The sequence below is a fragment of the Arachis duranensis genome, chromosome 8 (assembly GCF_000817695.3).
Source record: "Arachis duranensis cultivar V14167 chromosome 8, aradu.V14167.gnm2.J7QH, whole genome shotgun sequence".
NCBI classification, from domain to species: Eukaryota; Viridiplantae; Streptophyta; class Magnoliopsida; order Fabales; family Fabaceae; genus Arachis; species Arachis duranensis.
In genome coordinates, this window is record NC_029779.3 from 25,235,653 (window position 1) to 25,251,279 (window position 15,627).

At 33.6% G+C, this 15,627-nt stretch overlaps 2 protein-coding genes across 2 annotated transcripts in view; both read right to left on the reverse strand.

The window, feature by feature from the left end:
* The window catches only part of LOC107461477 (serine/threonine-protein kinase BSK5), a 4,165-nt gene extending 3,815 nt beyond the window's left edge, over positions 1 to 350 (reverse strand). The window contains exon 1 of the mRNA XM_016079977.3: positions 129 to 350. The gene's annotated coding sequence lies outside the window, so the exon portion shown is untranslated. The remainder of the gene's footprint in view (positions 1 to 128) is intronic.
* An 8,479-nt stretch (positions 351 to 8,829) lies between these two features.
* Positions 8,830 to 11,720, reverse strand: LOC107461547 (uncharacterized). The gene is made up of 2 exons (XM_052252580.1): positions 11,272 to 11,720; positions 8,830 to 10,446 (listed from the first exon to the last, which is right to left on the reverse strand). Exon 2 carries the CDS (start codon positions 10,436 to 10,438, stop codon positions 10,268 to 10,270), a length of 171 nt encoding a protein of 56 aa, XP_052108540.1. The 5' UTR covers positions 10,439 to 10,446; positions 11,272 to 11,720; the 3' UTR covers positions 8,830 to 10,267.
* Between the last annotated feature and the right edge of the window lie 3,907 nt (positions 11,721 to 15,627).

Sequence of the window (15,627 nt, forward strand, 5' to 3'; positions counted from 1 at the left end):
GGCAAAAAAAAAAAAAAGAAATACAAAAATTGAAATAGAAATGATAAATAATAACCAAAATTCGGCGGTGTTTGGGGGAAGATGGAAAGGGAAAAAAAAATAATGATTAATATTGTATAGTTTCTCACTTTCTCGGATCCAAAGGATTTGAGTGTGGTGGTAGTAACAGAGAGTAGTACCTCTGCATCTACATCTGCATCATTCACTCTCCCTGCTTTGCTTTCCGTTTTGCTCTGCCTTTCTCTGTTCTGCACACTTTTTTTCTCTCTCTGTTTTACTATTGCTATTTACTCTTTACTACTTTCTAAAAAATTATTCTTTTTTCTTTTCTTTTCTTTTTTTTTTGGGAGAAGAAGTTGTTGTATTTTTTTCCCTCACTAAAAAGTGTCAGATAAACATGATACCAATCATCTTGTTAGAGTAATAGAGTGAAGAACATGTTTCTAGTTAAAGTGACCTTTATATCAATAGAAAGAATTTTCTACTCTAAATTAGTTAAAATTAAATTTTTTTATTTGGTAGTTTAGCTAGTCAAAGACAGTTAATTAAGTTCATGTACTGAAGCGGTCAAATCATTTAATTTTTTTAATTTTCAGTAGAATTGCTTTTTTGTTAAAGCATTGTTTATATATCTTTCCAAGCAATATTTAACATTATAAATTAAAATAAATTCAGTTCAATTAAAGAATTAATTTTTTTATGAAATTTTTAGTACTTATTATTAATACAAATGGGATAAAATACATAACTAACCTAAAGACATATCAAAATTACATGAATTTTTCAAAACAAAAATCAAAATTTTATGCATATATCTCTGTAAATTGAATTCACGTAATTCGAATTAATCTTTTTAATAATAAATCGAATTAAATGATGTGAATAGATGTTAGTAAATGGAATTAACTATTCAACCGTGGTTGGTTAGATTTCCTTTACACGGTTACACCTTTTTTTTTCCTTCAAGAATGTTGGTGAATAGTTGCATAGCAATAATGTGTTATTCCTATATGAATCCTTTTATTATTGTGATTAAGAAAATAGAAATAGGGCAAAGAGATCGCTATCAATTGCCCGACAAATGATATCTGAAGCTGATATAATGGGTCAAAGTTGGAGTAAAAGATAACCAATAACGTGTACATGCTCTTGTGCAACCTCAACCTCTAGATACACTTTTATATACATATATATACATTCATACACACATAAATATATGCATTAATAATTGTGCTGTCCTTTTCACCATAATACTATTGAAGTAGACAAAGACTAATTACATGGATTTGCTTAATTTGCTACGGGTAACCCTAGTCATCAATAAACACATACAGTATTTTGATTTGTTCTATCATATTCCTTTTGCTTTATTTATTGTTAATCATATTATATCATATTTGGAAATCCATTTATGTAGAATATTTATATTTTTATATATTTATTTGACTATAGAGCAATCCCCCATGTGCTAATGATTGTGATTATGGTATACTAATTATTTTGTCTGCAAAGTAGCATGGGGAATATTTTTATTTATTACCCTCAAATAAAAAATGAAAAAGGTAAAAATTATGGTCTTATAACTTAGAAGTGCGTTTGAAAAGTTTTAAAAAATATTTTTTTAGTTTTTAATTTATGAAAAATAATAGTATTAATGTTTAGTACAATTTTTAAAATCAAATTGTAACATTTTAAGAAGTTATTTAGGAACTTATAAAAAAATAAAAAAAATAACTTTTCTCATAATACTACTATTTTTTATCATATTTTTATAAAATAAACATTTTTAAAATAAAAAATTCAAATACAAAATAATTTATTTATAAATTACTTTTAATATAGTTATTTATTATTTAAACTATTTTGTCAAAAAAAATTAATTAAACTGTTTATCTCAATTGAAATTTATACTCTCCATCAATTTTCTTTTTGTAAATTTTTACCCTAAATAATTTGGACAACTCATAAAGCATAGCGGTAATTAACTAATTATATAGAAGTTGAATTCTAAACAAACTGTGACAAGTGTCTTTTGTTGTTAACTTGAAAGTTGAAAGTATGGAAAATTTTTACATATTTTGTTGATAAAAGTAGGAATTTAACTCTCGTTTGCATATTTTGGTATAATTAAGGATTTAAACCTTAAAGGTTTCATTTTATTTTAAGCTTTCATAGAAATGGGACCCAAACTAAAGCTGAAATTGAGTTGACCGTTGTAATGAATGTAAATAATATAAAATTTAACAAAATGACAAATGTTACGATGATGGTGTCTTAATTCTTCAATTATTAGGAGAGTAAAGTGAATTGGATTTATGTTTTTTCTTTTGAGTATTTCAATAGATTGTTACTTACATTAGTATGACATTTTAAAAATTTTCATGCTTGGAACGTTAAGTAAAAATCGAACCTTAGACATTTGATAAAAAAAATATCAGTTATACTATGTGTAAAAAAATTAACTACTTACATAAAATATATATTAAAATAAAAAATAAAAAATGTGTAAATATTACATCTATATATACACAAATATATTATAATTAATTGAATAATTGGTTTTTAAGGTAAATATAACATTTTTTTGTAAATAGATATAGAAAATTTTTTCACTCGATCATACTCAAAATTAAAGTGAATTGAATTTGATCGGATGAATTTTAAAAGTTCAAATTAAATTAATAAATTTGGTCTGTACTAATTTCGGTAATCAGTTTATTTTAACATAAATAAAATCTAACCAACTCGAAAATCCAATTGATAGATTTAAGTATTTACTATTTATCTGCTGATTGCACATGGTTGCAGCTTTAACTGTTGATTCTTCTATAGAATTGACATTGAGAACTGAAGAAGTTTCCCAGAAAATAAGTTCTTTTATTTAAGTACTGCACACACAGTTGTTCTGCCATTCTTGGTATAGGTTTGACACTTGACAACCAAAAGATCCAATTTATTTATTTATTTTTATTTAAAAATTGTACGTATACACTAAAATTAATTATTATATATTATTAATTGTTTCACACATGAAGAAATAATTCTATCTTGCTATAGAAATCATGAAAAAGGTTCTTTTTCTTGATGAACCTTTTGAGCTATGGGGTAGCCCTCTTTCCCATTGTCTAGTGCATAGAGGATCTGTCTTCCATATAAAACATACCTTTTTTTCGTCTCACTGATTAAATTGGAATCATATGGCAACCAACACAAACTAGGTAGCTACATAGCTAGGTTTGTGCAATAGAGAGTTTCTTAAGACCAGAAGACATTGAGAGGGTACTCTCATAGAGCAAATATATTAATGTCCAAATAGTAAAAGTAATATGTGTAATTGAATTCAAATTTAAAACCATTATTGATTTTCTCTTATATTCTCATGTGTGTTTGTATGTTCACGTTTCAGGCCGAAATTTAAAAAATTGATAAAGCAAAAATTTAGAAAATGAAAAAAGAAGATGAGAGAGATATAATTCTTGGCAGGGATGGCGCCTGAAAGGAAGATTTCTCCGGCAACGTCATAGAGAAGAGAGGGTTAAGGAAGAGAGAGAAGGACAACGAAGCAGAATGATGACGGAGGCCATGCCGCTGTTGGATCCACATAACAGCTTCCATCGCAAAACGGCATTGCAGCCGCTCTTTTGCCGGCGACGGCGGTGGGTCCTGCGAATGTGAGTTGACCACTCGCTGATCGCTCGGTTACGTAAATTACAGCTATCCCAAAGATGGTTAGTTCTCTCGCTCACACACAATTTGTTTTGTTGGAAACGCTAATTGGATTTGAATATGGCTTTTAGTGTTAATATCTTTCCCGTGAATGGTTAGCTGTGAAAATAATTGTTTTTTTTTTAATTTCAATTGTGTTTTTTGGAGCAAAAATAGTTTAGTGGCTGGTGATGAAGATAGGGCTGGAAGTGAGTCAAGCCAGCTCATGAACTAGCTCGAGCTCGGCTCGTTAATAGCTCGATAAGCTAAGCTCGTGAGCTGGCGAGCCAAGTTGTAGGACATAAATAAAAAAATTATATTTATTGATAGATAAACAATATATAAAATTATTCTTTTTAAATATTTTTTAAAATATATAAATTATAATTTATTAATATAAAACTATAGATTTTGTATTTATGTTTCTATTATTTGAGCCAGCTCGTGAGATTGAGCTAGCTCGTGAGCTTTCGGTGAGCCGAACTTGAGCTTAAAAAATAGGCTCGATTGTTAATGAGCCGAGCCGTGAGCCAAGCTCAATTTTGGTGAGCCGAGCTTGAGCTTGGTCTAGCTCGGCTCAACTCGACTCACTTCCAGCCCTAGATGCAGAGAACTATCTTCCTTAGTTACTATAGTTTTGTTGTGTTTGTGTATCTGATTTTTATTTTCTGTATTATTTTTAGATGCACTAGAGCTGCACAACTTACAGTGAAATATGGAGAGCTAAGTACATATAGTCTCTCATCATCTATGCTTTTTATCCTCCCTGTTTTTCCCAAATGTATGGATGCAGAGACCAGAGGAGTATACCAAAAGAGGAAAATAATTATTATTGGAAAAATTCAGTTCTAACAGGTAACATTTAGTTCCTATTACATGACCAAAGAAATATCTTATCAAAAGACCTTTATATTGAAAAATTTCTCTTGAGTGACAATAGAGAAATGCAGTTTATGTGATCCGTGCTAATTCCAAGTCAATCTATTAATATATAATAGGAGAGTAGTAGTAGGTTAGTCGCTTGAAAAGTGGCAATTTGTATAATTGAGAAGTGGAGCTTTCTGTGATAGACATGTGGCACAACATTAAAAATCTATAAAATATAAAATAATACAAATTCAAAAAGTTCTATGAAGAAAGTGTTGGGCGAAAATTTTAATTGAATTCAAATTCAAAACCTTATTGATTTTCTCTTATATTCTCATATGTGTTTGTATGTTCACGTTTCAGGCCGAAATTTAAAAAACTGAGAAAGTAAAAATTTAGAAATCGAAAAGGAAAGATGAGAGAAATGCAATTCTTGGCAGGGATGGCGCTTGTAAAGGAAGACTTCTCCGGCGACGTCATAGAGAAGAGAGGGTTAAAGGAGAGAGAGAAAGACAACGAAGCAGAATGATGACGGAGGCCGTGCCGCTGTTAGATCCACATAATAGCTTCCATCGCAAAACGGCGTTACAGCCGCTCCTTTGCCGCCGCCGGCGCTGGGTTCTGCGAATGCTAGTTGACCATTGGCCGATCGCTCGGTTACGTAAATTACAGCCATCCTCAGGATGGTTAGTTCTCTCGCTCGCACACAATTTGTTTTGTTGGAAACGCTAATTGGAATTGAATATGGCTTTTAGTGTTAATATCTTCCCCGTGAATGGTTAGCTGTGAAAATAATTATTTTTTTTTCAAAATTTTAATTGTATTTTTTGGAGCAAAAATATTTTAGTGGCTGGTGATGCAGAGAACTATTTTTCTTAGTTACTATGGTTTTGTTGTGTTTGTGTATCTATTTTTTATTTTCTTTATTATTTTTAGATACACTAGAGCTACACAATTTACGGTGAAGTATGGAGAGTTAAGTACATATAGTCTCTCATCATCTATATTTTTGATCCTCCCTACTTTTTCCAAATGCATTGATGCAGAGACCAGAAGGGTATACCAAAAGAGGGAAAGATAATTATTACTAGAAAAATTCAGTTCTAACAGGTAACATTTAGTTTCTATTATAGGACCAAAGAAATATCTTATCAAAAGGCCCTTATATGGATATATTTCTCTTGAATGACACTAGAAAAATGCAGTTTATGTGATCCGTACTAATTCCAAATCAATCTATTAATATATAATAGGAGAGTAGTAGTAGGTTAGTTGCTTGACAAGTGACAATTTATATAATTGACAAGTGGGACTTCCTGTGATAGACATGTGGCACAGCATTAAAAATCTATAAAATATAAAATAATATAAATTCAAAATGTTCTATGAAAAAAGTGTTGGGCGGGAATTCTAATTGAATTCAAATTCAAAACTCTTATTTATTTTCTCTTATATTCTCATATGTGTTTGTATGTTCACGTTTCAGGCCGAAATTTAAAAAATTGAGAAAGCAAAAATTTAGAAAAAAAAAGGGAAGATGAGAGAGATGCAATTTTTGGCAGGGTTGGCGCCTGTAAGGGAAGACTTCTCCGGCGACGTCATAGAGAAGAGAGGGTTAAGGGAGAGAGAGAGAGAGAGAAAGACAACGAAGCAGAATGATGACGGAGGCCATGCCGTTGTTGGATCCACATAACAGCTTCCATCACAAAACGGCGTTGCAGCCACTCCTTTGCCGCCGTCGGCGGCGGGTCCTGCGAATGCGAGTTGACCACTAGCCGATCGCTCGGTTACGTTAATTACAGCCATCCTCAGGATGGTTAGTTCTCTCGCTCGCACACAATTTGTTTTGTTGGAAACGCTAACTGGAATTGAATATGGCTTTTAGTGTTAATAATTGTTTAGTTGTGAAAATAATTATTTTTTTTCTGAATTTCAATTGTGTTTTTTGGAGCAAAAATATTTTAGTGGCTGGTGATGCAGAGAACTATCTTTCTTAGTTACTATGGTTTTTGTTGTGTTTGTGTATTTGATTTTTATTTTTTGTATTATTTTTAGATACACTAGAACTGCACAATTTACGGTAAAGTATGGAGAGCTAAGTACATATAGTCTCTCATCATCTATGTTTTTGATCCTCCTTACTTTTCCCAAATGCATGGATGCAGAGATCAGAGGGGTATACCAAAAGAGGGGAAGATAATTATTACTGGAAAAATTCAGTTCTAACAAGTAACTCTATTATAGGACCAGAGAAATATTTTATCAAAAGACCCTTATATTGATACATTTCTCTTGAATGACACTGGAAAAATGTAGTTTATGTGATCCGTGCTAATTCCAAATCAATCTATTAATATATAATAGGAGAGTAGTAGTAAGTTAGTTGCTTGACAAGTGGCAATTTGTATAATTGACAAGTGGGACTTCCTGTGATAGACATGTGGCACAGCATTAAAAATTTATAAAATATAAAATAATATAAATTCAAAATGTTCTATGAAGAAAGTATTGGGCAGAATTCTAATTGAATTCAAATTCAAAACCCTTATTTATTTTCTCTTGTATTCTCATATGTGTTTGTATGTTCACGTTTTAGGCCGAAATTTAAAAAACTGAGAAAGCAAAAATTTAGAAAAAGAAAAGGGAAGATGAGAGAGATGCAATTTTTGGCAGGGATGGCGCCTGTAACGGAAGACTTCTCCGGCGATGTCATAGAGAAGAGAGGGTTAAGGGAGAGAGAGAGAAAGACAAAGAAGTAGAATGATGACGGAGGCCATGCCGCTATTGGATCCACATAATAGCTTCCATCGCAAAACGGCGTTGCAGCCACCGGCAGTGGGTCTTGCGAATGCGAGTTGACCACTGGCCGATCGCTCGGTTAAGTTAATTACAGCCATCCTCATGATGGTTAGTTCTCTCGCTCGCACAAAATTTGTTCTGTTGGAAATGCTAATTGAAATTGAATATGGCTTTTAGTGTTAATATCTTCTCCGTGAGTGGTTAGCTGTGAAAATAATTGTTTTTTTTTCTGAATTTCAATTGTGTTTTTTGGAGCAAAAATATTTTGGTAGCTGGTGATGCAGAGAACTATCTTCCTTAGTTACTATAGTGTTATTGTGTTTGTGTATCTGATTTTTATTTTCTGTATTATTTTTAGATACACTAGAGATGCACAACTTACGGTGAAGTATGGAGAGCTAAGTCCATATAGTCTCTCATCATCTATGTTTTTGATCCTCCCTATTTTTCCCAAATGCATGGATACAAAGACCAAAGGGGTATACCAAAAGAGGGGAAGATAATTATTACTGGAAAAATTCATTTCTAACAGGTAACATTTAGTTTCTATTACAGGACTAAAGAAATATCTTATCAAAAGATCTTTATATTAATATATTTCTCATGAATGACACTAGAAAAATGCAGTTAATGTAATCCGTGTTAATTCCTAATCAATTTATTAATATATAATAGGAGAGTAATAGTAGGTTAGTTGCTTGATAAGTGACAATTTGTATAATTGACAAATAGAATTTCTTGTGATAGACATGTGACACAACATTAAAAAATTATAAAATATAAAATAATACAAATTTAAAATGTTCTATGAAAAAATGTTTGGGCAAGAATTTTAATTGAATTCAAATTCAAAACCCTTATTTCTTTTCTAAAATCGGAAAGACATGTAATTCCTGGTTTTACCTTTATATAGTAACAAAACCATGTGCATGGGAATGGAAAAAAAAAAGTCCTAGTTTGAATCCAATCATATCCCTTCTTTGATTTGCTTTGTTAATTTTTCTGCACCGGGTATCTTACTCCTGCTGCCAAAGCACGTTGCTGTTCAATCTATTCATTATTACCATCAAATTTACTTTAGTGTACAATAATTTAATTTAATAGAACTTCATTATTATTAGAGTGCAACTTTAATTTACTTGGAATAATTCATGTAATTTGTTCTTGAGAGTTGAGATAGCAATATTCGTGCTCAAGCATCTCCACCGCTCGGAAACATCTGCAATCGGGTAAAGATTAATTATTATTAGACAATAATTATTATTAAACATATATTTTTGTTATTTTTTTAGTCTAATTCTTTGTTTTGAATATCTTTTATCATAAAATAAAATGAATAAATCATAATTAGATTAGCTACTATAAGAATTAAGTGACATTAGAGAGATGATACAGGATAAAAAATAAAAACAAAAAACAGACAATTTTGTATTATGGAATACTTGGGAATTAGAATAGGTTATTTGAAAATTACTACCAACTAATCGTTATACTGAATTACATACCATCTTCTTCCATTTATAAAAAAAAAATGTTTTCCTAAGGGCACAAGTTAAGCATATCACAGAAGGAGGAAGCACCAAAATTCCAAGCTTTCACCGGAAAGTAGTATTCATTGAATAGTTGATCCTCATTAGGCTATTTTTCCATTGATTTCATTATTGCATATCATGATTCTTCTTGTGCAGTATATGGATCATTCTTAGTTAATAGTAGTACCCCTTGAATCCTGAAATTATCACATCTAGAAACTGAGGAATATCTTTTGTCCATAATAGCTACTACATTTCGACTTATTTGTGATGCTTTATTAGCCAATTATTTTCTCAATTTCTTATCATTACTTAATATTTTGTGCCACAGAAGTATTTCGCCTTGCCTTTACAAAAGGAAATAACAAGTTGCTAATAGAAACTTAGCTATATAATCATAATCCCATTCTTTCTAACAACAATAACATTATTGGATGGTTAACAAAGTAGATATATAATAAACTTAAGCTGTGACAGATGTTTCAATTGATACCTTCATAAAATACTTGACCCCTTCAGAATTTTGAAACCTTCCTAGAATACTTGACCCCATCAGATTTTTCCTGCTGTTCTAACAGAAGTATCCACCTGCTTTCATACTATATTTAGATTTCACATGAAATGCATAGATTTGTATGGATTTAAATGCATACTACAACACTAAATGAATATCAAACTAGAACCTAAAACAAGTTTACTTAATGCCAATCATTATGAAAAACCTAAAAAAGGTTTAACCACGGACAAATCATTGGGCCTTCACACTATAGTGGTAATTACTCACTTCATAATACAATGATGAGCCTAAAGTAAACTTGTTTTAGGTTTTTTCATAATGACTAGCATTAAAGTAAATTTGTTTTAGGTTCTAGTTTGATGTCTATTTATATTTAGTGTTCTAGTATGCATTTAAATCCATACAAATCTATGCATTTCATGTAAAATCTAAATATAATATGAATGCAGGTGGGTATTTCTGGTAGAACAGCAGGAGTGGATCATGCATTAGAATTTAGAAAGTATACATAATATGAAGGAAGCACTTCCAGAAATGTGGAAAGCTGCTGAAAAATTTGAAAGGGTCAAGTATTCTAGGAAGGTTTCAAAATTCTGAAGGGGTCAAGTAGTTTCAATTGAAACATCTGTCACAGCTTAAAACTTATTATATATCTACTTTGTTAACCATCCAATAATGTTATTGGTTTAGTAGAATTCCCTTAAGAACAGGATCAGCTTTCAGCAACTTATATGGAAATCTCTCATGAACAAATCTGTACAACAAAAAAAATTAGATGCATATTTAACATCAATTGATTATACTAGAAGATGGTCACATAAAAAAAATGAAACTGAAAGGTGGTGTATCACTTCATCTTAGCCTCTGTAAAGAGAACATGACGGTTAACCCTTGGATCGTACTTGCGAAACTCGAGCTTCTCTGTGAACTGCCTTGGCTTCCTCTTCACATAGAAAAATCCAGTCCCAGCAGCAGACACTAGTTTTACAAACATTTGAGCCTTCTTCTTGTCCCCCATTCCTTACTCTAAACACAACGAAACCATTTACTTCAGTTTTTTTCCCTCCTCTTCAACAATTAAAAATAAGAATTTGATTTTAACGAAATATAAAACAGATTCACACTTGCATTTAATTATATCTCGTCACGTCAATAAAAAACAACTATCTTTTACACCTACCATGTGAATGATAATCCAAAAAGAAGATTATAATTATATGATTGAAAGGTGAAATAATTAATAATGCACACATTTGGTAAAGTCTATTTTATCTTCAGATCCTTTCTTTCCCTCAAAAACCCTAACTCAAGAAGCACACTTTGGAAATTTGATACAGCAGCAACATAATACTTTTAAATACAATAATTTCCTATGAAATTAATGTACAATAGATAATGAGTTCCACAAGATACCATATCAAATTTGAGTGTCTTGCGGGGAATATCATGAATTTGATTCTATTTCCATCAAACACAGAGGCAAACGGTAATTTCTATTCTATTTTTTGTCTGCTTATTTTTCTTTCATAAATTAAAATTATTAAAGAAGGTTAATATGTTTATTATGATGACAATATAAACATGTTCGTAATGAGAAAATTACAAAAGCATGATTTCCAAACGGTCAATCCCACTAAATACTCTATAAAATATGCTTAGAAATCATGGCTTCAAAATTACATAAACAGCAGAATAATTTCAACAAATCCATAACTAGCAATAATTTCAACAACACAAAATCAATTATTTGATTTACATTCACAAATTCACATTCAGAAATCAGTCAAATACTCAAATCACTAAACAGAGCATAAAAGGAATAACCGAAAAAGTGAAAGCAGTGCCACTAACCTTCGACGGACAGCAGGACGGCGAGTGGCGAGACTACGTCGAGCGGCGAGCGGCGAGGGGCACACGACAGCGAGCTGCTCCAAGCCTCGAACAGAGAAGCCAGCGAGGATGAGGACGACGTGCCGAGCTAGGAGACAGGGCCTGGGTTCGGGACACGGGGAAGGACGGAGACGCGGAGGCGCCGACAACCTCGGACGGCGGCGGCAGAACCTTTGAAGAAGCTAGGGTTTAATTTTTGTTTGGGGATTTTTTGAGATCGTGAGAGTGAAAAGGGGGAGACTTGGAGCACGACCACAACGCAGCGAACGATGGCAGTTTCTCACTTCCTGCGACAGTGGCCCCTGAGCACAATGGACGGTGGCAGCGCTGAGTCTCTCCTTACGGCGGTGGCGGATGCTATAACAGGGTTGAGAGTTGAGAGAAGGGATTAGTTTATTTTTTTGTCTGTATTAAGTTGAATTGAATTTATGATTAAATGAAAATAAAAAATAATAAATTTTAATAATCTTTTAATATCTTTTAAATGATAATAAAAGTTGATTTGTCTATTTTTTATAAAATTTAACATAAAAATTAATTTGTATAATAAGTTTAGTAACTGATTTAATAATTAAATTTTGTTAAAAATTAAACTTTTTTATCAAAAAATTTAAAAAATGAATTTATTATATTATTCTTAATTTATTATTTTTTGCAGAATAGGTAAATAATTAATTATATAATTTTGTATTTTTTTGGGTCATTATAACGTATTATTAAAACAAATTATCTATTCTTTTTGGATATGCATCGGTGTTAGAAAAAAATAATTCAGCCTACTTTATTATTTTAATTATTTTCTCATTTACAAACTAATGAATTCCATATACATACACACTTGATTCACAGAGCCCATCAGCTTCCAGCCATCCAAAATTTATTCTAATGTAGCTAGCTTGCCAATATAAATCATCATTTAGCTATAAATTTATTACCCTTAGCTGTCTTTTTCTTTTTCTTTTTTTGGTGAACTTTTTCGTCAATACACACTATACAAGAGACAAAAATTTTACTAACCACCTATCCGTATATGTTATACTGTTATACCAATAAAGTGGCTGGTATATGTGAAAATTTTCCTATATCTTTAGAAAATATTATGTATATGTACGTAAACTATAATTAAGTCACAATTATTGTAAGAAAGGGTACCAAGTACTTCGCCAATGAATAATAGTTTAAAGGGAAAGAATGAGGAGCCAATAAAATATTTATACAACGTGTACAATGGAAGTTTATGGAGTATTAGAGATATAATCATTAGTGTTACATTTTCTCATCAGTTAAAGCTTTTGGGATGAGTGGTATCATGACATGGTATTAAAGCGTTAGATCCGAAAGGTCAAGAGTTCGATCCTTGGTGCTTTTCTATCATGTTTTTGAGGTCGTAACAGTCATTTGTAGTGTGATCGTACATCTTATGGTACTCGATGGGCCTAGGGGGTGGCAACCTTTCGGTATGGCAAGGAGTATAAGAGTGATATCTCCTCGGCTTCTCTAGGCCGATCTCCTCTTTCTTTTTGGGCTCTCTCTCTCTTTCTCTTTCGGCGAGTGAGAGTGCCCAGGCCGCCAACTCGGCTCTCGTAGTCTAGCATTTTCCTCCATGTTGATGTACTTCTCAGCTCTTTCCTGTACATCATTCAAGGAGGTAGGGTGCCTTTTTGATATGGACTGAGAGAAAGAGTTTTTCCTGAGTCCATTTACTAGGCTCATGATTACTGCCTTCGTGGGCAGGTCTTGAATCTCCAAGCACACTTTGTTGAACCTTTTTATGTAGTCTCTTAAAGGTTCCCCGACCTCTTGTTTCACACCTAGGAGTATCGGTGCGTGTTTTACCTTATCTTTTTGAATGGAGAACCGCACCAGAAATTTCTGCGAGAGGTCATCGAAGCTCGTGACCGATCTTGGAGGGAGGTTGTTGAACCACTTCATCGCCGCTTTCGTTAAGGTGGTCGGAAAAGCTTTGCAGCGAGTAGCATCAGAAGCGTCGGTCAGGTACATCCGACTTTTGAAGTTGCTTAGATGATGCTTTGGATCCGTGGTCCCGTCATAGAGGTCCATATAAGGGCTTTTGAAGTTTCTTGGAACTTTTGCCCTCATTATGACCTCACTGAACGGGTCGTCTCCCCCACGGGCGAGTCTTCTCGGTCATTGCGAGAGTTCCGGCCTTTGAGGGAAGATTCTAACTTTAAGAGTTTTTCTTCTAACTCTTTTCGCCGCTCTATCTCTTCCCTTAAATTCCTCTCTGCCTCTCGTTGGCGTTCTAATTCCTGTTCTAGCTGCTCCAAACGCCCTTGATGACCGTGGACCAACCCTATTAGCTCTGCCGCATGGGGTGGTCCTTCCTTTCCCGATTTGCGTCCTTCCGAAGAATTTACCTTTGGATTTTTTAACCCAGAGGTGCCTTTTTTGTGCTGGTCATTCGCTTCTTGGTGGAGGGCCATGTCTGCGTCGTTGTTTTCTGTGTTCAGATTTTCTTGTTCTGAATCGGTCGTGGTGTGGCCATCTTTAGGTGAGTTGTCCGCCATCGGAGGATGATCACTTGAGTCCCCGGCAACGGCGCCAATGTTACGTTGGGTAACCGAAGGTTGGTGGACTGGACTCGCGATGTTGGCCCAATCGTCTGGGGAAGAAAGCCTTCAATTTGGCTTTGAGTTAAGAGCCTTCGTCCGACTTGTTGGTGAGTGATGGAGAGGGTGGTGGTACCTGCAAAGACACTCCAATGCTTAAGTTAGCAGGGGTCTAAGCAAGTTAAGAGAGTATGAGAACTTAGAGATACCTGAGGGTTGTCAGTGTACTTATAGTGGTGAACTCATAACCACCGTTGGAGTGGTTCCACCTTTTAAGGAGGATAACCGTCCCTTTATCTTAGGGAGGTTGTGATTTGACTCCTGGAAGTGGGTTGAGAGATTTTAGGGGCAGTTACTTATTTGAATAAGTGTTATCTGCCAGCTTATTTGACTCCCGACTTCCTTTGAGTGGAATTTGTGTAGAATCCGACCTCTTGGATGGAGGTCGGTTGCGAGGGGAGGCCAATCTAAGGATTGGGTCTCTTTGTCTTATTTGGTCCTGGGCCTTAATGTTGGGCCATAATGTAACACCCTACCACCCAAAACTTTACGCTTAAGTCGTAAAATAGAGGTGGCGAGGTATTACGACTTCTGAAAATTAAAATATATACTTATAATAGTAGAAAGAATATAATAGACTATGAGCCTTGAAAAATTAGCTAAACAAGAACGATAAAGGAAAAGCGCCACTCTCCGGAAACGAAACAACTTGCGTGTGGAAAAAACTATAACTATCAAATGTAAGGTAATAAAAGTAGGAATAGAAAGCCAAAGGTACAAAATAACAAGCTCCTAACTCAGTCCACGAAGTCAAGTCTGGCCAGAGAATATATATATATATATCCAAAACCCAAAATGTACATAAACAAAATCCTGCCTCTCCATAAACCTCTAGGAGGATAAAAAAGAATAAGTTATGTGGAAAGAAAGCTAAGTACGTGTATATACATCACTACACACCAAAATAACCAAGTAACCACTTTGCTTCAGGTGTCCAGACACCTAATGAGATACCTTTCGACATGCATCTGAAAAATAACAATATAGTATGGAATGAGAACCGGAGGTTCTCAGTATGGTAAAGGTGCCCGCATAGTTAATATAAAAGGTCCCGGGAGAGCTAGAGGCATTCCTAGAACTCCAACACTCAGAATCATTCTTAAGAAAAATAAACTAAACCAAAAGTTAGGTAAGTTATCTAAGGTATTCTAGTTCTGAATCTAACTTTAACTTAATACTTCACTTTCTGACTCCTCCAATCCTCCGAGACATTGGTGGAACAACCCTCTCTCCTCACACCTTCGTCAAGAGGAATTTCTAAGAAAACATACACATACAGTTCAAACAAGGAAAACACATATACTCAGATAGAGAAGCATTTACACAAGTAAAACAAGTAGCGGATAAGCAGAATTAAACAGTTAAGTAAACCAAAACAATGCACACTCAAGCAAACAAACAAATGCATATGATGTATGCCTATCCTATGGCTGATGAGTCTCATCTGTCGATTATACAGCCAACCCGACAAGTCCTGGTAGTTAACCATTGGACAGTCCCTCTGTGCACGCATCCCCAAGCTCAATAATATTCCATGGAGTCAAACTCCAAGCTCAAATATAATATTCCATGGAGTCACACTTCAAGCTCAATAGTATAGTATTCCATGGAGTTAAACTCCAAGCTCAATAATATAGTATTCCATTGAGTTAAACTCCAAGCTCAATAATATTCAATATTCATATTT